Here is a 21,305-nt window from a genome sequence, read left to right on the forward strand (position 1 = left end):
TGAGGTTAAAAAAGCCAAAATCACAGTCTAAAACAATAGTGGTGTGTTCCAATCTCTCTGTCAATGAACTGAATGAATGAATGAGCTTATTCATCCCTTTTCAGGAAACTTTGTTTTGTTTTGTTTTGTTTTGTTTTGTTTTGTTTTAATTTAATGTATATTTTATTTAATACATCTGTGTGTTGAGAAAAGTATGTTTACCTCTTCAGCTAGGATGGCAAAATTTTAAGTGGGAAAACTAACGCTTTTGCATTTTTTGCAGAATGACAAATGGAAAAATGAAAGCTCTAGCATTCATGAAGCTCTTGCAGCTGTTTTATCAGATGGTCAGGTGTTTGGAAATCCAGCTCAGGTTATAAAGATGATAAAATATTATGTTCTCCAAAATCTTGTATCAGTTATTTATTATTATTAATTATTATTATTATTATTAATTCAATTATTAATGCCAGGACATTTTCTCTTCAGTATGACTCAAACTTCATCTGAAATATTGGCATACTGACTGGTCTCCAGAATGTAATGTGACATTTTCACATTCTGTTAAAACAAGAAATGATGATTTTATCTTTTCCTCTCTGTATTCTTTGTCACTCCATGGGATGCATTTACTATGCATGAACTGAACAAGGGCAAATCATCTCTTTTGCACAAAGAATTAAGAACTTGCAGTACGTCTACTTTCTAAATATATTATGTAATTTCAAATATATTTATCTGATATTTCCTTCTTCTTTTATTATTATTAGTTAGTTTAGCTAGTTAGTTTTTTGTTTTTGAAAATACAGATTTATAGAGCAAACTGAATAGTGGTGGATGGGAACTCAGGCCTCAGTCCAACAAACTACTTAAGCATGTGCTCAAGCACATGAGCAGCCCAATTGAAATCACTGGGATTTCACATATGTTCAACGTTAAGCATGTGTTTTGTTATCCTGCTTGATCAGTGCCCCAGATTAGAGCAAAGAGCGGAATAGCTGTCTATGGATATTTGTTTTCCAAAGTGAATTTCCATTTAATCATATTTACTCATCCTGTATGTTTGTTTTCCATGAATATTGGAGAACTGAGTGTGGCTGCACTATGGAGACTATATCAGCATAGCTAGGTTGCTATAGATATGCCAGCTTACCCCTCAAAGTGGGAAGACAGTTTCTGCAGATAGAAGGGTTTTTTCCGTCAGTGTAGGAACCAGACATGCCAAACCCACAAAAAAAAAAAAAAAACAGAAATTCAGCTAGTTTTTGGCTTAATTGGCTTGTGAGTTGCTTGTTGGCTAGTTTTTGTCTTATAGCTTGTTGCTTGTTTGGCTTGTAGCTTGTTGCTTGTTGCCTCTATTTTTTTTTGTTTGTTTTTTATTGGCTCCCGGCAAGCAGGAGTGGGAGGCAAGCAGGGGTAATGGGGGGAGAGAGTCAGGGGTGCACAGCAAGCCCACCACAGTCCCAGACTGCACGCTGGGGGAATCTAGTCACATGGTGTGTTGGGGTTCTTAGGGATGGGCTTGTTTTGGCCTTGTTTTGAAATGGGATTAGTTTGATTTTTGGCTTATTGTGAAAGTCAAGGAGCTTATTTACCGCATGAAAGTTGGCAACTGTGGTAGGAACACCACCTCACCTAGCAACAGTAGAAATGTTGACAAAAGCATTCTTCCATTCATATAGCTGTGTCTACACTGGGGGTTATGTCAGCATAGCTATGTCAATTAGGGGTGTGGTTTTTCATACACCTGACCAGTGTATCTATGGCAACCTAACTTTTAAGTGTAGACCAAGCCTTAGGGTGGGATTTTCATAAGCACTTAGCATTGGCCTAACTTGACTTCAATGGGAGTAGAATTAGGCCAATGGTAAGTGTTTTTTGAAAATCCCTCCCTGATTTCTCTTCTTTCCAATCAAATCCTAAGAACAGATTGTCTGCTTAACAACTCTGTATCACTTGTAGATACTTACATTTGTGTCTTCTTCATCAGTAATGTTACTGAAAACAAAGGGTGAACCTCAATTTCAATGTTGGATTGGGGGACACAAGATAGTTGCCCAAAGGCTAATATTCATAGGCCAAATTATGAGGTCTTTACCTAGTTTTTACTCAATCCAAACTCAGGCAAAGTGCCAAGGTCTGAAGGATTTTACCAATGTGTGTGTGGCTTTCAGAAAGAGGTTTACCTCTTAATATCCTTGTGTGATGGTACCAAACAGTCCCCCAGCCACCACCATTGTTGTGTAGTTTTACTATTCCCAGTGCTTTTCCCCATCACTGCTCTCTTTCTCTCTTCTTGGCCCCTTGGTGGCACAAGCTTCCTCATTGGATTTACTCTGCTATGGTTTTGTCTTCCCTCAAATTTCACTCTTGCTGTTCTGCTCTGTAATCTGTCCTTACTTTCCATTCTCTTCTTTTATTAGTATGAAACTGCATAGTTCATTTTTATTGTTTTCTATTTTTTAAATAGTAAAATGCCTTGGTTAAAAGGTTTTGTTAAACAGATTTTCTCTCAGAATTATTAATATTAATATTAATAATAATATTAGGGCTGTTGATTAATCACAGTTAACTCATGCGATTAACTCAAAAAAAAAAGAATCATGATTAATTGCACTGTTAAACAATAGAATACCAATTGAAATGTATTAAGTATTTTGGATGTTTTTCTACATTTTCATATGTATTGTATTCTGTGAGATACAAAAAGTTCCGCTATCTTAGCCAGGCATATATACAATTGGGGAGCTATTGCTCAAGTTTACTCTTATCAGCTGTCAAATTTAATCAAACCTTTAATATGTCAGAAAACAAACTTATTTCTTCCCTTTCCAGGTCAAATGGTGCTCACCATGAAAAAGTGGAGGGGGCTATGTGAGTCCCACATTGTCAGAAAAGCATGCATCTTCGCAGTTGTGAGTGCAAATGTCAGGTTAGATGTTTGAGTGAATTTGTAGCAATAGTGCACACGTGCCTTTCTTTGAAAATGTGGACCTTATTGAGTATTTGAATGCTTATTATGATACAGTGTGAGTGAGTTCTGGTGCCAAAATTGTAATAATATTTTGCTCTGAAACTAAATACACAAGTAAGTGGGTAAAGTTCATATTGCAGTTTGAAGCTGACATGAGACTGAAATGATACAATCTTCCAACGTGGAATTTTGTCTCCAGCTGTCCAGCCAGGGGGATGGGTTAGGAAGCTAGCACTTGTGCATTCTCAAATAACAGAAGTCAAGGAGGATTCAATGCCTTAACATTCATCAATGAAATAAATACTTTCTCTCTGAGTAAATGGGGTTATGTCAACAAAAATGGAAACATCTGAAAACTACATACAGCACTGGGGAAAACCAAGCATCTTAGCATCCAAGGGTGTGTGGCAGTTAGTTTAATGCACCATAACCCTCACACAGATATTCTTCTTTTCCGCTAACAAATGAATATAAGGGGGAGCCTATAAACGTCCATAGCTGCCGGAGGGTTTAAAACCAGGATAGCTGGAAATTCAAGTACATCAAAATGTTTATCTCTTTGCCTATTTAAAAGAGCTATTAAATGTTTAATACAAGTGCAGGAGAAATCATATGAGATGGTCAGAGATGTGGCTGAAAATGCCAAGGTGTATATCCTATGAGTAAATATATTCTTTTGAAAAATAGCAGTCCTGGATGGAGTGTACTGAACTAAGATCCTGACTACACACAGACTTTATACCAGTTTTATAACTGTTGGATAGGGGTGTGATATTTTACTTTTAAAGTTATACCAGTACAACACCCAGATATCATCTGTATAAAGGTGCCTTATACCAGAATTGCAGAGTTCTTCTTTCCATATAGGCATAAGCTATACCAGTATAAATCACCCTTATGCTAGAATAACTGCATCCACACTAGGATGGGGTTGTAGTGCTTTCACTATACCAATATAGTTAAAGCAAGAGGTATAACTTTTGTCTGAAAACAAGCCCTTAGATGAGGAGAAACATGGGAAGCCTCACGGGTATTATGAATCCTTCTTGCTATCTATGTTTGTAATGCTGTCAAAGCAATAATGGCTCACTTAAGTGAGGAATCTTGTGCGCCCGTGTTCTCCTCCCTTGCTTTCTGCATTACCCTCAGTATGCCCAAATACTCCTCAGCTGTCAGGCATTGAGGCAGTTTGATCTGATGGACACTCAGGGTATGGCTACACTTGAGAGTTGCAGCGTTGGTGGAGGCTTTCCAGCGCTGCAATTAGTAACTGTCCACACCTGCAATTAGTAACTGTCCACACATCCAGCGCTGCAACTCCCTGGCTGCAGCGCTGGCTGTACACCTGGGTCTGCTTGGGGTATAACGATTGCAGCGCTGGTGCTGCAGCGCTGCTCGTCAAGTGTGGCCACACACCAGCGCTGTTATTGGCCTCCAGGGTATTAGGAGATATCCCAGAATTCTTTTAACTAAATTTCTCTCTTTGTTTTGTTATGATGCCTCTCTTTGTTTTGTTGTGAACTCGGGGCTCCGGGAGCTGCTTATCTAAAAAACAAACACAGCTCCTGTTTGCTGTGATCAATCTGTAACTGAATGTGAACAATCAATTGAGATAACCCACTACCTTGCTGTGAATGAGCCAGGCAGGGGGATGAGTGTTTGCTTGAGGAGAGAAACAGCGGGGGCAGGGCGGAGAAAGGGAGTCTGTTGGAGCAGCTGCTTATCTGGTCTGCAGGCTGTTTGCAGTTAAGAGTAAGGGGTCAGGGAAATTTTCAGATTTTGCAAGGCAGGGAGCTGATACACAGTGTCGGCTCCAAAAATCCACTCTTTCTCCCCCACTCCCTGTCACACTCCACGCCACCCCCCTCTTTTGAAAAGCATGTTGCTGCCACTTGAATGCTGGGATAGCTGCCCATAATGCATCACTCCCAACAGCGCTGTAAATGCTGCAAATGTGGCCACACTGCAGCGCTGGTAGCTGTGAGTGTGGCCACACACCAGCACTTTCCCTACACAGCTGTACGAAGACAGCTGTAACTCCCAGCGCTGCACACCTGCAAGTGTAGCCATACCCTCAGAGACATGATTCAATTGCTAGTTCTACCATTAATGTGCTGTGTGACCATGGGCAGGTCACTTCTCCACTGTGCCTCTAATCTCTCCCACCACCCCTTTGTCTTAACTGATTGTAAGCTCTTCAGGGCATAGACTGTCTCTTACTGTGTGTCTGTAAAATGCCTAGCACGATTAGGTCCTGATCTTTGTCGAGGCTTGTAAGAGTTTCCATAATACAAATAAATACTAATAATTTAGGCAAGTATAATATTAAACCAAAACTTGCCTATAGTCTAAGAAAGTAACATACAAAATCAAACTGAAAAAGATAATGTTTTGCATACCAAAAGAAAAAAAACTATTTTATAATGAAGAAAAACATACGCTTATGGTTGTTGAGAATGCAACTGAATGAATAGTTGCATGTTTTCTTTCTTGTGCTACAAACTAATGACCCACAATTCTCCTTTTTGTTTTACTGTCAGTCCTGTCAACCCCTTAAAAATCCAGTGTTCTTCTCAACTGCCATTAAAATGAATAATATATTCACCTGATTCAATTCAAACTGTACGTGTCAGGTAGTGGCTTTTTGGGGAGCATCCAGATACAGGTTAAAAACAGAACATCAGGAACAAAATAAACAATTTAAATGAGAGAATGGGCCAAAATGGCTTTTATCTGAGTCACCTTCCACCTAAAATCTTTGGTTCAGATAAAATAATAGTATTTAGGACGTATGTAGTGGTTTTTCATCCATAGATCTCAAAGTTCTTTATAAAGATAGGCAAGCATAATAACCCCCATTTTACAGATGGGAAAACTGATGAAGCACAGAAGTAAAATGAATTGCATAAGACTCAATATGATAGTCAAGACTAGAACTCTGATCTCCTGGCTCGTAATGTAGCACCTTCTCCATTGGACCTCACTGCCTCCCTAAATCCTCATAACAGAATTTGATTTCCAACCACTCTTCCTTTTTCAAAATGAAAATTTTCCACTTGGGCCATTGCAAAACCATGACTAAAACATAATACCCTTGCTACATTGCTAGTTGTAACCAGCCGTTTGAATGTCAGAGCAAAGTCTCAACATTCCCAGTATGCATTGCTCAGATTGCTACAAACAGGAGAGAGATACATCTTCCCACAGGCTCCTTTTCTCATTTAGTAACTAACTATTCAGCATGAGCTTGTTCCACCCAGAGACTAAATTCATGTGACAAGCAGCAAAAGCCCCCACTTAGGCTAGTTATGCAAAGAGAAAACCCCTTGATGTACCAGCATCAGGGAAAAGATACAGGGTTGGTTGGTTGATTGTCACAAGGAAGAGATAAAGCTTGGTTGCCAGCTCAAGAAGCTTTGTGTTCCCAGAGCATTTGTGCATGTTTCTTGTATGACCTAGACAATCTGTTTAGTTACACAACATAATGGTTCACATAGTTAGGGAGATCTCTGGCCCAGATCCACACTGTAACTTAGATCCCTAAGTCCCAGTTTTACGTGACTAAATCCTGAGGGTCTAGTCCCCCTGCTGTAAATACCTAAAAGAGTCGTTAGAGCAGAGAGGAATGGACCCTCAGTCTCCCACCTCCCAGGTTGGGTGCCTGAAATACCAGGCAATGGAGTCATGCTCTTTCTCTGTGCTCCAGTAACTCTGTACGTCGTAATCCACAATGGAACAGCTTCAGCAGGAGAGTCTGAGGGAGCCCCACATCAGAATATCCCACAGCTCAGTGATTACAGCCCTCTCCTGAGAGGTGGGAGATTCCCTCTTCAAATCCTGTCTCCCTCTCTGCCAGAGGGGGAATTGAACCTGCATTTTCCACACCCCAGGTAAGTGCTGTAATAACTGGGCTAAAAGTTATAAGATGAGCACCACCTCTTTCTTCTCCAACCATTTTGGCTGGAATAAGGCAAGCGCCAAATGCATTTTTCACAAGAAATGACTTAGGCGCCTAGGCCACCTGACTCCAGGAAAGAAGTTCCTGGTTGTGGATCACAAGCAGAACTAAGTGCCTCTCTGCAGCCTGGATTTAGGCATCTAACTCTGAGAGAAGGGCAGGGCTTAGTTTACATTTCTCTTGTTGTCAGCTTCCATTGCCTAATCTGGGTTCCCTGTAAGCTGTGCGCTTGAGCAGCTGCGCAGGAGAGATTCAAGCACTGCCCAGCTGATTAGGAGAGCACGCACAGCTGGCAGCATGTGTTCAGGTGCCCCTCCCACTACGTGGCTCTGTCCTACAACTGCTCCCGGGACCGTCCTGCTGGCTGTGCAGTGGGGTTGGGGGGTGAGGAGGGTGCTGATGTCAGGGCATCCCCGCAGCCCCGCACCCCATTTTCACAGGGCAGAGGGGACACAGTCTGGCTCAGGATTTGGAGCTGCTGAGGGGAAGGGTGAGTGGCTGAGTGCCTTTCTTAAAGAGACAGTGCACTGTTTCTGAGATTTCCCGAGCAGCCAGCTCACACAGTCAGTATCTCTCTCTCTCTCTCTCTCTCTCCACCTGCCCATATACCCCATCTCCGCAGAGCAGGGGAGGGGAGACAACAGGGCTCAGGACAGAGCAGGAGAGCTTTCAGTGAGTGCCTTCAAGAGACAGCGCAGGGCAGGGGCGGCTCTAGGCATTTCACCGCCCCAAGCATGGCAGGCAGGCTGCGTTCGGCGGCTTGCCTGCGGGAGGTCCGCTGGTCCCGCGGCTTCGGCGGACCTCCCACAGCCATGCCTGCGGGAGGTCCAGAAGCCACGGGACCAGCGGACCTCCCGCAGGCAAGCCGCCAAAGGCATCCTGCCTGCCGCCCTAGCAGCGACCGGCAGAGCGCCCACCGCGGCTTGCCGCCCCAAGCACGTGCTTTGCGTGTTGGGGCCTGGAGCCGCCCCTGGCGCAGGGTGTCTCTCAGAAACTTTCTCAGCAGCCAGCACACACGCTGTCTGTGTGTGTGTGTGTGTGTGTGTGTATGTCTCTCACTCACACACACATAGAGTCTCTGTGACACTCTCACACACACACAGAATCTCTGTCACACACATTGTCTCTATGTCACACTGTCACACACACACTGTCTGTCACACTGTGTCACACAAACTGTGTCACGCACGCACATACAAACATTGTCTCTGTATCACACACACAGTGTGTCACACACACACTGTTTTTGTGTCACACTCACCTCCCAGCACATACTTGTGTTGCTGCTGTTGTTGTTACTTCTTGGTACTTCCTGCAATGCACACATATTCTCTGTAATTTAATTCTTTCAAAGTGTGTTATTGACCAGTCAATTCATATGCATTTTATAATTTTTATTTCTCTTACACTTAAATTTAATTCCTCGAATAGTGAGTTCTAAAATGCCTAACCTGTCCTGGCTGGTTTTCCATCTGGACTTTAAAAATATATATATATATATTATATCTAGGTTTTTTTGTTTTTACTGGTGGCGCACGTCCATGTATACCTTGGTACACCTAACAATTTATTCTGCACATGGATGGAAAAAATTAGAGGAAATATTGGTTGCCTTGTTTAAACAGCTCCCTGCCTAGAGTTCTGTCTTTTGTGGATCTCATGCTTAGGCACCTATCTCTTCCCTATTCCTTTGTGGATCTGGGCCTCTGAGACTCTTCTACTGACTTAAAAACACTCGGGCTGTAAATGATATATCCCTTATATATAACTGATATATTCAAAACACACAGACACCTAACAAAACTAACAGCTTCCCCCCGCCCCCAGCCAGAATATGAACTTTTGCTAACCTCAGAGCTTTGAAATATAGCAGAGTTCATGGGGTGTGTGTGTGGGGGGGAACCCCTCAGCAAATCTTTTCCCTGACAATTGATATTTAATATGCTGTCCCTTTACATATCTGGCAGCTCCTCAAATCCCCATGGTATTTACAGTGGACATCTTGGATCAAAAGGAAGAAATGCCTTTGGCTATTTCTGAAGCATTAAAAGCCTTATTTACATGATGATAGCATTTAGAATGCTCACATGGGCTCTCCTCCTGCCCCGTCAGTCCCAATGATCTTTTCAAAGTTCTGAATTCACTTCTGGCAGACATCTTGGATTCTACAATTACTGGAAGGAAACTTCCCCCATACCCCTCCCACAAGTTGTCAGAACTGCTAGTAGTATTACTCATTTATATAGTGCTGTAAGGTGAACATGGCCTATTACATTTCATTACAGGCAGCTGGTTTGCAGTCAGTCACTGAGAGATTGGTTGATCATTGTGCAGGAGCTGGAATGCTTCCCAAAATATATGTGTTTTCAGGAACTCCTTAAATGAGGAGCAGGAGGAAGCTTGTCATAGATGAATTAGAAGATGACATTTATTGCAGACTCAGCAACCAGAGTCAGTGCAGTTCTGCCTTGACAAAGTGAAAACATGGTTCTATCTTGTAATGTAGGTGGGATCTAAACATGCCCCTGAATGTGGCATGATTTGGGAACGTAAGTTAAATTGCAGTTCCATTCCATCTACACTTACAGGATGTGATCATTTTTAAACTGAGTCTGGGATGCTGTAAACAGGTTTCCCAGCATGCTATTTGCAGAGGGTGATGCAAGTCATCTCATTTGGTTATGCAGATCTGAGTTATGCATATCATCCCCAAATCATGTCAATAAAAAATTGATACCACATCAAATTGTCGTATTCTGTATATGCTGAACATTTACAAAAGGAGGGGAATATAGATATCTCAGAGAGCTTGAAAACATTTCACTCTTACTATTTTTTTGTACCCCTCCAATTGTAAAGTTAGGATCCCTTAGTACTGTTTGTCCATCTATACAGGCCTGGGAAGGAGAGAGAAATTATAACAAATACATTTTAGAGACTTCTGCGAACAGTTTTTCCATGTGTAATAATGTTACACTTGGAAGCCCCAGCCTCTCTCAATCTGCCTAGGCCATTACAAAACGTTGCCGTACTGGGAAGGGCAAATTCCCAGCGATGCACTGAGATTTAAAAAAAAAATAAAAATCTAAAATCTAGCACTGAACTAGATACTAAGCTAGCCCTATTGATGGTCCAGAATCCTGAACCTGAGACCAATGTAATTTTGAGAAGAAAAGGAATAATTTTCTATGACTAACAGCTTTTAAAAAATAGTGGTTGTTTGCATCTGTTCAGAGGTTTGGAATGTAGAAGTAGTACCAGTGAAGCTGGATTAGTAGGCAGAGAGCAGGTGATAGGGTCAAAAGTGCATCATGGCTGCCATTTATCACTCAGTTTATCACATGGATATCACTAATGGGAAAGTGGTGTGTGGGTGTGTATGTGTGTGTGTGTGTGTGTGTGTGTGTGTATATATATATATATACACACACATACATAATGTGTTCATATATATAATGTGTTCATGCTGCACAAGCATAAGTATTTGTAAATATACATTTATAAAGTGGATGTTTAAAAAAAATCTAACAAACGTTCTCAGTCAGAAATATCTGGGACGTTCCATTTAGCCTGAAAGGCATCAGGAATTGCAGTGTGTTGCAAAGTTATTGAGTTGGAAAAAATCTTTAAAAAACTGGAATCTTGAGAGAAACAAAGCTGGGACGTCTGCATGATTATTTCATACTTTTTGGCTCCTCTGATTCAGTGTAGCACTGAACCTCTCCCCTTCCTGCCTCCCTTAGCCCCAGGAGGCTGCCATGACCTTATAACCACCCACAGTTTCCATGTTACTGTCAGCATCCTTACACTTGACTGATGAGAAGTATGTGATTATTCAACACATCATAAAAACAGCTATGGCAATTGAAGGAGAGATCTGGAATATATTTATAGAAATCTGTAAACAATCATTTCAATTCAGCTATTCAGTGCTGTGCACACATTAGCTTATGAGCTGTTGAGCTGTCAGATTTTCTTTGATTCTTTCACCTCTTTTAAAAATTACCCAGTGCTCAGCTGTATTCCTAACCATTTTGTATTTCATGACATTCTGTTTACGGAGACAATTTCTTTTTTTGAACTGCAGTAACCTTGAAGGTTTTCTTTTTATGATTACACATCTTTTCATCGATTTTAAGAGGCTTGATGTGCCATGATTCACTGACATTCCCTGTGTGCTAAAAGGGCTTCTTTGGGCAATTATAGCGCATACATCCGTTCATTACATACAGCTCAGTGTGTGCTTTAAATAGACAGCAGGGGGGGAAAAGTTGTGAAACCCTTTTGGAAAGATAAATAATGCAACAGTGGAACATTCATTGCAAAAGTCTGTGTGTTCCAGGCGCTAGTCCGGCTTTTTACTCACCATAGCATGATTTAACCACATTGGAATGATCCCATCCAGGCTCTTGGGGTAAACCAGTTCTCGGTTGTACGTATACAATACCCAAAAGGACATAAACACAAACTGCAACAAAAGAATTTTTGTTGTAAAAGGCAAAGCAGTCTGTAGGAAAAATGTGAGCTTGCGAGATAAAACAACCAATGTATCACACAAATTACAAAGTAAAGAAGGGAAGTTAATGCAAGATGCAGTGCTCTGCTGTTGTTAAAGCCATGTCAGTCTCACTTTGCCTTCTCAAGTCTCAGAGGGGTAGCCGTGTTAGTCTGGATCTGTAAAAGCAACAAAGAATCCTGTGGCACCTTATAGACTAACAGACGTTCTGCAGCATGAGCTTTCGTGGGTGAATACCCACTTCTTCAGATGCAAGACTTGCATCTGAAGAAGTGGTTATTCACCCACGAAAGCTCATGCTGCAGAACGTCTGTTAGTCTATAAGGTGCCACAGGATTCTTTGTTGCCTTTGCCTTCTCAGTATTCTGGGGCATATATCTATGAGAAACCCCCTCCTCTACTGTATAAACTGCTGACACTGACATTTCCAGGGAACACATGACTATCCTTGAACCTTTCTTATTTTTCCAGTGGGATCTTGGATAATCCAAGGTTCCTAGGCCTTGGCTGTCATGCCAAAGGATTTGTTCTGCTCAATAACAAAGTAAAAGCAGATAGTGGCAAGACTGATTGTCTAAATCTTGGCATGCCGGTAAAGTCCGTAAGCTTCATTCCTAAGCTGTAGGTACAGGAGTAGGCTGTATCTTGGGCCCATCTGATCGAATAGGGGAGGATTTACAGTGGGAGGATTTAAGTGTAAGAAATGAATCCCAGTATCAGCTACTGATATCCGAAAGCTCATTTGTACTTTCTTGGCCTGGTTTTACGTTTGAGCACAAGTTGTCCATATTATGGAAACTGAGGGCATGAGAGGTGAGGAGGATTGTCAATACTAAATATAGCGCATGCAGGTTACAGACGGATACATCCTGGTGTTCAGCCCTTTTCTGTTACATATCCAGAAGCATGCATGGGAGATGTGACAGCAGTGTTACAAGAAACTGGTTTGCAAAGAATGACTAGTAGCTGAGATGGCTTAGTCTCAGTTGCAAGAATTGCCTCTCTTGATTCACCTGGCTGAAATGCTTGTGGACCCAGTTAAAGATGAGTTTCAGCTCTCCTGAGGCCAGCTTCTGCAAGCCGCTTTCATACTGAGTTGTACTGACAAAGTTATTTCAGTCTCTGGCCCATTATATGCAGAACCATGTGGTGGACACAATTGTCTACATGTGAGCAGACAGTCCAAAATGAATCCGTTGTAGATTATTCTAAGTAATATCATTTAAGTCTGTTTCTCTTCTGTGTTTGTTTAAATTCATTTTGCAGTCAGGGAAGACAATATGAGGATTTATTGCCTTTTAAGGACCCTACTCGACTCTTAAGGCACATGTTACCCTTTCGGTGAAACTACTTCAGTAGATAATTCCAGTGGCTCTGTATATATGAGGGTAGCAGAATGTCTTCTTTCTGCCCTTTGATTTTGGTGGATGTCTGTTTGCCTATGGCTGGGTTGTAGACCACCATGTCAGAGCAACATGTTCAACATTAAACGACTAGCTAGCCTCACATCTGGGGCTAGATTTAAGCATTGTTTCCTCATTTAAATGGATTTGTTCTGTTTTCAAAAGACAAAATGAAGCTCCCTAGTAATAGCTGTATCTATTTGGTACATGTGTATATATGATTATTATTATGGACATTGGTTACTTACTGTGGACACAGGGAAAGCCAGGACACTGAAGAGAAGGTCTCTGCAGGAAATTATGTACTTAACACTTGGCAGTTTCTTAATTAGTCTCAACACATCAGCCAGGAAGGAGATCCCATAGAAAACAGCCTGCAAAACCTAAATTAATTACAGATAATGAGGGAATCTTCATCCACCTTTGATTAGCATGTTCCTGCATGAACTCAATACTTGCTCTTTAGGGAGCTGTTTTGTTGGTGAACTACAAGTCAGCACCAGGGAAATAGCTTTTGGCTCAATTTTCCTTATTAACTGAAAGTGATTAAATAAAGTAGTTCAGGAGATTACTTTACTTTAACAGTACCTTTCTTAATGGAGCGAGCAGAACAGTGTGGTGTGAAGAGTGAGCTTTATTCAGACTGGAAGTGGCAGGATGTGTTGTAAGATAGGTCTTTTTGCAATTAATATGTTAATTGTTAACCTCAAGGCAACAAAGTAGTGACGGGAGGGGACAAATCGGTAGCTATTCAGAGTTCTAATGTTTCCCACAAAGCAAAACCTATAAGTGTTCTCACAGGTTAGCCAAGATGCAGGGCTGGCTCCAGGCACCAGCTAAGGAAGCAGGTGCTTGGGGCGGTGAATACAAAGGGGCGGCACTCCGTCCCCTACTGGGGCAGCACATCCAGGTCTTTGGCGGGAATTCGGGGGCGGGTCCCTCAGTCCCTCTCTTCCTCTTTGAGCTGCTGCCAAAGTGCCGCCGAAGAGGAAGAGAGGGAGTGAAGGACCCACCGCCGAAGAATGGAGCGGTGCGATTGAGCTGCCGCCCAAGTACCGCCGATTGGCTTTTTTTTTTTTCCTCACTGCTTGGGGCGGCAGAAAACCTGGAGCTGGTCCTGCCAAGATGGTGCCTTCTGGCTGGTGGTGATGCGTTAGAGCTCATGCCCGTACTGTACCAATTAACCAATACAAAACACCCTAAAAGGGCTGTGTTAGACAGAGAAGCCACTAGAAAAAGATTTGTCCTGTACTGGGTCCTGAACCTATTTCTGCTGAATTCAGGGGGATGCAAGAGCAGGACTTCACATTCAAATCCTCAAAAATACTTTAAGGCAGGAGTTAGCCACCTCAATACCTTTGAGGATCTGGGCCTTGGTAACTAGAAATAAGACCTCATTGCACTAGAATTGAGAGCGCTGGTTGAATTATGTTTTTTGCAAATAATGTAACCAATTAATTCTGGCTCTTTTTTAGTTAGCTAACTTCATAGATGGTCTGATGATATTATGCAAATAATGTATTATCTGTATTCTCTTTCACTGATCATCAAATAATTGTATTTGAAAACGATGTTTCTTATTCTTCAACCACCTCTGCTAGTGCTACTCAATGGACTGTAATGCACTAAACATGGGGAAAAGTAAAGATAAAGCCTATTAAGAACTTGCTGCTCTTTGACTGCTAATCTATGCTCAACTTTGAACCTGAGCTCAATTTTCTTGATTACTGGTGGTATTTTTAAAGCTAGATTCTCTCACTCTTGTGCTGGGAAACTCAGTCTATTGCAAATGCTGGCACTGCTGAGATGGAAAGATACCGTTAAGCATTCCGAATGACGTCTCTTTTGCCATGATCTCACCCTGATTCAGATTTTTATTTTGAGTTTGTGTGATATCTAAGGCTGGACTGATTACTTCTTCAGGAGCCTGGAGAGGTGGGGCTTGGGAGGGGACAGCACTGGCACAGCACTTGATCAGAAAGTTTTAGATGCAGAATAGAGGATGGGGAGCAGGATGGCCTCCCCCTGCCCACCAAAAAAAATAATTTCAAAATGCAATACTTTGTGCTGTTATAGTGTAGTTCCTCTTAGGATGTCAAGGTGTGTTTAAATATTAATGACTTAAGCCTCACAACACCCCTAGGAGGTAGGTAATTAGTTTTAAACAAAAGATAGAGAAACTGAAGCCCAGAAAGGCAAAGTGACTTGCCCAGGGTCTCACAGGAAATATGAGGCAGAGGTGGGAGTTGAATGCAGGTCACTTGACAAATAGTGCTGTGGCTCACCCCCAACACCATTCTTCCTCCTGAATTGGACAGGAGGCTTATAGACTGAATAATGCAACTGTCATTAAAAATAACCCTGCCAGAACCACAAATACTTATAGTTCAAGCTCATTCCAGTTTTTGACACAAAAACAGCCCTTTAAATATGTGTGTGTGTCTTTCACCATTGACTTTGAGATCTTCCTTACCAAGACTGGCCTCTCTAACTGTGGGTAGAGTTTTGGACTCTAAGGGCTCGATCTTGCAAGGTGCTGGACCCAAAGCAGCAAAGCACTTAAGCACATGCTCAACTTCAGCGGGACTCCTCGTATACTTAAAGTTAAGCACACGTTTAAGTGCTTTGCCGGATCAGACCCTGGGGCCCCATTCCTTGAGGCACACACATGGGAGATGGGTGCTTAAGAATTGCTCTTTTTCTTGTATGCCATTGGCTATAACTACTGCAGGCTGTACAGCAAGCTACAATGTTCAGTTCAATACTTTCTCCCTATACTTTAAACAGCATGACAAATGGCAATGAAATGACCTGTGTGACAAGATGACAGTGAAAGTCTGGTGACACAGGGTAACTAATCGTTAATAAAGCATCTCATAGGCTTTCCCTGTTTGAGAGAAGCGTGGTTCCCAGCGTACAAAGGGCTGATTATTGCTTTTATGGTGAGCCGTACATTAATCATGAGACAGAAATAAACTTCATTTCCCTCCCTTAAAATCAATTAAAACAAACATTTGGATGGAAAAGAAACAGATGGTCCCAAAGCATCCAAGTTCTCAGTCTAGCATTCTTTCTGTAGCTTACAGAAGAGGTCAATAGTATCTCCCAGATTGAAAACTTTCCATTCATTTTTCTTTACTTAGGTAGTTGTGTGTGAGCACTTGCACACTCACACACCTGTATCCATAGGCCCCTATTCCCCCCCCCCCCCAAAATAATAGTCCTGGAATTTAATCTCAGGAGCATACCTTTAAGAAACCCAACATTCTACCCTCAGCTACAGTAATAGAAATCCAAAGTAACTGAACTGAATTCAGTGGATTTCCATTGGTATAACTGAAAGAACATCTTAGCCCAATGTTGCTATAACTATACTTTTAAAAAAAAAAAAGGTAAAAAATTAGGAAATTAACAGTTTCAGTAAATTAACCACCTAACTGAAATAATATTCCATATCAGATATGGTTTAACAGAAATAGAGAAGTGCTAACAATTAGTGTGCACACTCAAATTACAAGTTGCAAGAGCGACTATAGACTTTGGAAAGTTAACTATTGTGTCAGGAAAGGAATTGTGGTACTACGGCTCACTTTAGGTGAAACTCACTTCCGTGCAGAAGGCCTGCCTGAGGCTTATGAACACTTCAGTCCCTCTTAAGCCTTATTTGGAGAGTATAAGTGGGACTAATTAGTGCACAGGGTGAATTTCACCCCTTAAGGGTACATCTACATTTTGAACTGGGGGCATAATTTCTGGCTCGAGGAGACATACTTGTGCTAGCTCTGATCAAACGAGTACACTAAAAATAGAAGTGTAGCCTCAATGAAATGAGCAGCGGAGGGGCTAGCCACTCCGTCTATGATCCAGGCCAAGAGACTAGGTATGTACTTGGGATGGCTAGCCTATGCCGCCACTCGCGCTGCTGTGGCTACACTTCTATTTTTAGTGCTCTAGACTGATCAGAGCTAGCACAGGTATGTCTCAAGCTGGAAATTATGCCTCCAGCTGGAAGCGTAGACATACCTTTAGAAAAGTGCAGGAGTGAAGCCCTGGTACCACAGGGTATGTCTACACTGCAACTAGACACAGTGGCTGGCCTGTGCCAGCTGTCGGGGGCTCACAGGGCTCGGGCTAAGGGGCTGTTTAAATGCAGTGTAGACATTTGGGCTCAGGCTGCAACTTGAACTCTGGGAGCCTCCCACTTCACGGGGTCCTAAAGCCCAAACTTCAGCCTGAGCCCAAATGTTTACATTGCAGTTAAACAGCCCCTTAGCCCGAGCCCTGTAAGCCCCCATCAGCTGGCCTGGACAAGCCATGGGTTTTTAGTTGCAGTGTAGACATACCCCCAGATATCCTGTAAACACTGAGAGGCGTTCTGCTGCTGTGTGCCTCCATAGGTGCCTGCTGTTAATTGGTTTCATTTGGCTTATACTCAGCCTGTGTTTTCAGGTGTAACAAGAGAATTTAAACCCCACTTTAAAAATGGAAAACTGAACACAACCGTAATTATGGAGTCAACACAAGTGCTCCCATAATATATCACAGTACAATCAAACACAGAGGGGCTTGAACACCAGAGCTGAACCCTCACAAACTCAGGAAAATTCATACCTGGACATGAATCCACATTTTGCAATTATGTAAGTATAATAGAAAATATACAAAAGGATGAAATTATTTCAGGTGTCCCTATGACTTTCCAAGCAGCAATGTTGGCACTTGCAACTGCAGCTGCTCTCAGTATATAAATCTGCCAGATGTAGTTCAAAAGGATTCCCCAAAGTGTTCCCCCCAGAACAGGAAGAGAAATAAGAACAGAAACATTCTGAAAGGGAGACGCCAATGATTAACCCGCAGAAAAGGATGGGGAATTGATTGGCCCTTCAGGACAAACCTCTCTGTTTCCTATAAACCATTTTAGTGCCACAGTGATAAGGGCTTTAGAAATGCTTATAGACAGGACATGTTTTGTTAACTGTACCTATTTAATTTGGCCAGACAGATCGGTTGAACTAAGAGGCATCAGTGGCAAAACTCAAATCTCACCTAATTTGATCAAAGCAAGTATTTCCATTTATTTATTCCCGTGATTCATTTTCAAAGACAGCATCTGGTTACCTGAATGTATCTAATTCCCAAATTGATAGTCATAAACACAGCCCACAGCATTTTGTTTAATGGGGTATAAATCTGATATTCCATGTGGGCTGCTAGATATGGAAATCAAATTTTACTACATATATATTCACACTATAAAATTATAGAAAATATGTGCAGTAAATATTGGCTCTATTTGAAAACAAATAGGAAACAGTACCTTTAGTACAATCAAAACCATTTTAATAATGAGAGATTCAAGTGTAATGAAAGCAACAAAGAATCCTGTGGCACCTTATAGACTAACAGACGTTTTGCAGCATGAGCTTTCGTGGGTGAATACCCACTTCTTCGGATGCAAGTGTAATGAACAAAATTTGGGAGAGGGAGTGTGGATGCAAATGTCTGTTTTCAGATGTCTGGGGATGTTCTTTATGCACTATTCTACTTGTGTATATGCAATAAATCATTTTATGTGATAGATGGAAAGATTTTGGGTAATAACTTATTCTGGATGCTTCATTATTAGTTGTATTGATGTAGCAACAAAAGAACCTTAGTCATGGACCAGGATCCATTGTGCTAGCTAGGCACTGTACAAACACAGACCAAAAAAACAATCCCTGCCCCAGACAGTTTACAATCTAAGTATGTTTCATGTTACGCAAAATAGATGTAAAACTGTTCTTATCTGTCCAATAGTCCCCTCTATCTCTTCAGGAACTGACCAATGAAAGCCTTTGATACTAAACACACGTAGCGCTATTATTTTTCTCTTGTGCAACACCACCCTACATTATCTCCTTTTGGAGGCTCTGACTGCAACAAATAGTGTAAGTAGGTAGGTGGAGTTGAAGTGGCATATGAGAGCTAGAGTCTGGCTCTTGGGAGGCTCACACAGCAGGTGTGAATGTGGAGAAATTGCTAAAAGAGGAGTATACATGAAAGCAAGTGTGTGCTTCCAAGCAGAGCTGTGCAGGGCCTGGAATTTCCATGGCATGGGCAACTTTGCATTTCTAAAATTCTTTTCATTCTAAATCAGAACAAAAAGTCAGAGATTGGAATGGAAATTTTCAAAAAAAAAAAATCAACTTCGGAAGGACTAAAAGGAAAGGTGATATTTTTCCAAGCTGGCAACTAGGAACCTGGGCAACCTGGAGCCCCAAAACCCCACCAGATGGACTACTAGTGATCCCAGGCAGCCTGGTGAGCTCACCTGCTGGCAGGTTGACTGTGGAAAGAGGAGGTAGGACACAGGCAGGAAACCAGGTTGGCCCACTGACCTGTCTGCCTGCCTGCTTGGGTTCAGTTTAAACTTCCAGCGGAATCAACACGTTCCCTCAGAATGTTTTGGTTCCATCAAATCAGCATTTTCTGACAGAAAACTGTTTGGTCTGAAATTTTTCAGCTAGCTTTACTTCCAAGAGACAGATCCAGTATCCCCTGAAGCATCACAGTTCTGTTTCCAAAGCCTTCACAATTTTGAACAGTCTCCTAGTTATTATTTGCTGGTGCACATACTCAAAGCAGGTCTCTCTAGTGCCCCTCATCTGAGCAGGAAATTTTAAGGTGCTGTTTTTCTGCTCCCCATGTTCTCCTGCCCTTTGACCACTGCCCAGCCAGCCCCAGGGTGTTGGCTGCAGCCTGTTTCTATCCAGTGAAGTGGTTGCATATGCGGGCTTCTCCTCTGCAGGACACACGAGCACTGGGTAGTGTGAAAGATAGATGCGAGGGAGAGACTAGGGGAAGCAGCCAAGTAGAGGAAGGCTCAGCTGGGATCCCATCTTTGATCTAATTTACAGTGATGTGAAAACAAGGAGCGATCTATGTATTGACATGAAAACAAACAGAATTAGAGAAAGACCAAGTGGCAGGTTCGACTGCCAAAAGGAAATTGCAATGTGTGCATCATTTTCAGGGGCACAACCACACAATGGTAATGTATACATGGCTATGCACGTTGACTCTTTGTGGTGTATTTTGGAAAAATCTCCACTACACATTGGGAGCTACATCCTAAGGGACATAGGGAGGCCCTTTGTTCCCTAAAGGGGAACTCTGTGGTGGTCTTTCTGATTGTAAGGTTAGGCCACCTCAGTATGGGACATGGAGCAACTGAGTCATGAAGCAACTGCTCTACCTCAAAAGGGGTAGCGAGCTCAAGCATTAGCTCCTCGCCCCCTCCATTAGGCCTCTGGTATCCTAACCCCTTCCTCTCCCCTCTCTTTTTCTGCCACATATAGGGACCCTGGAAGTTACTGCTACCCAGACATATTAGCAGACTCCACAGAGCAGCCTGTGCAGGCGAGGGAAGGAATGGGGGATCAGGTGCTTGCTGTAACACCCTCCCCACTTCCTCAGAAAAAGTCTCTGGAGAAAGAGGGATTTTGTACCATAGAGGAGCTTCTGCTTTCTCCACCACTTCCTGCCCCTGTCTGAATCTCACCACCTTTCCTCTGTGACTGGAGGGTGGTATCTTCAGCCCAGTGGCCGCCCCTGTTGCTGACTGCTCCATTTTGGAATAGTCAATTCTGCTTCTGAAAGGATGGGGAGGAAAAGCAGCACAGTCATTTTCTGTTAGCCCATGCTCATAGCGAGACACTGGGAAAAGGGTAGCTTCACCCAGCGTCACTCCCCTGGTGACCAGAATTGTGGACAGCAGGGCAGGGCTGCCCAGAGGATTCAGGGGGCCTGGGGCAAAGCAATTTCGGGGGCCCCTTCCATAAAAAAAGTTGCAAAACTATAGAATATTATATTCTTGTGGGGGCCCCTGCAGGGCCTGGGGCAAATTGCCCCACTTGCCTCCCCCTCTGGGTGGCCCTGCAGCAGGGCCATGGGGAGGGCTGATTGTGGATCTGCCTGAGGGGGACCATTTTGCCTCAGGTTTTCTTTACTGTTTGGGTGGCACAAATCCATTCCAAGGGCCAGCGATGTTGGCGGGCTCTGCAGCAGCTCAACAGCAGGCTCATGTTTTGGCCCTCGGTGGTTAGGATGTTGACAGGTATCTCCCAAGGAGAGGAATTTATATACTACTTGGGAAACACTGGGGAGTAATCTATTTTGTCACTGGGTTTCATTAACGGTTTTTAAAAATACAGCATAAGAATGCCCAAAGGTATAGCCCCAAATCCTGCCCCTCACTCTGTGGGTGTGGAGGGCCCAGCCTAAGACAGGACAAGTGTGGTTTGAGGAAGCTCAGACAGGATGTCAGGGGCCCATGAGGTGGCTCGAGTTGCTGGTTGTTAGTAGCCGCAGCAGGAAATATTTATATTGACTACTACTGTATATGCTACACAGACAGAGAAGAGCCAATCCCTACCCTGCAGGGCTTAGACTCACAAAGTGCTGTGATGAGTGCCGCCGTGCCCTCTATTATGT

General features: G+C 42.6%; 1 protein-coding gene across 1 annotated transcript in view; it reads right to left on the bottom strand.

The window, feature by feature from the left end:
• The window catches only part of LOC120396953 (androgen dependent TFPI regulating protein), a 46,203-nt gene that overhangs the window by 23,645 nt on the left and 1,253 nt on the right, over positions 1-21,305 (bottom strand). Inside the window, exons 2-3 of the mRNA XM_039522237.1 lie at positions 13,079-13,213; positions 11,278-11,379 (exon numbers count right to left, since the gene is read on the bottom strand). Coding sequence (XP_039378171.1) covers positions 11,278-11,379; positions 13,079-13,213 — 237 coding nt within the window. The remainder of the gene's footprint in view (positions 1-11,277; positions 11,380-13,078; positions 13,214-21,305) is intronic.

Source organism: Mauremys reevesii, linkage group 2 (assembly GCF_016161935.1).
Source record: "Mauremys reevesii isolate NIE-2019 linkage group 2, ASM1616193v1, whole genome shotgun sequence".
Classification (NCBI taxonomy): Eukaryota; Metazoa; Chordata; order Testudines; family Geoemydidae; genus Mauremys; species Mauremys reevesii.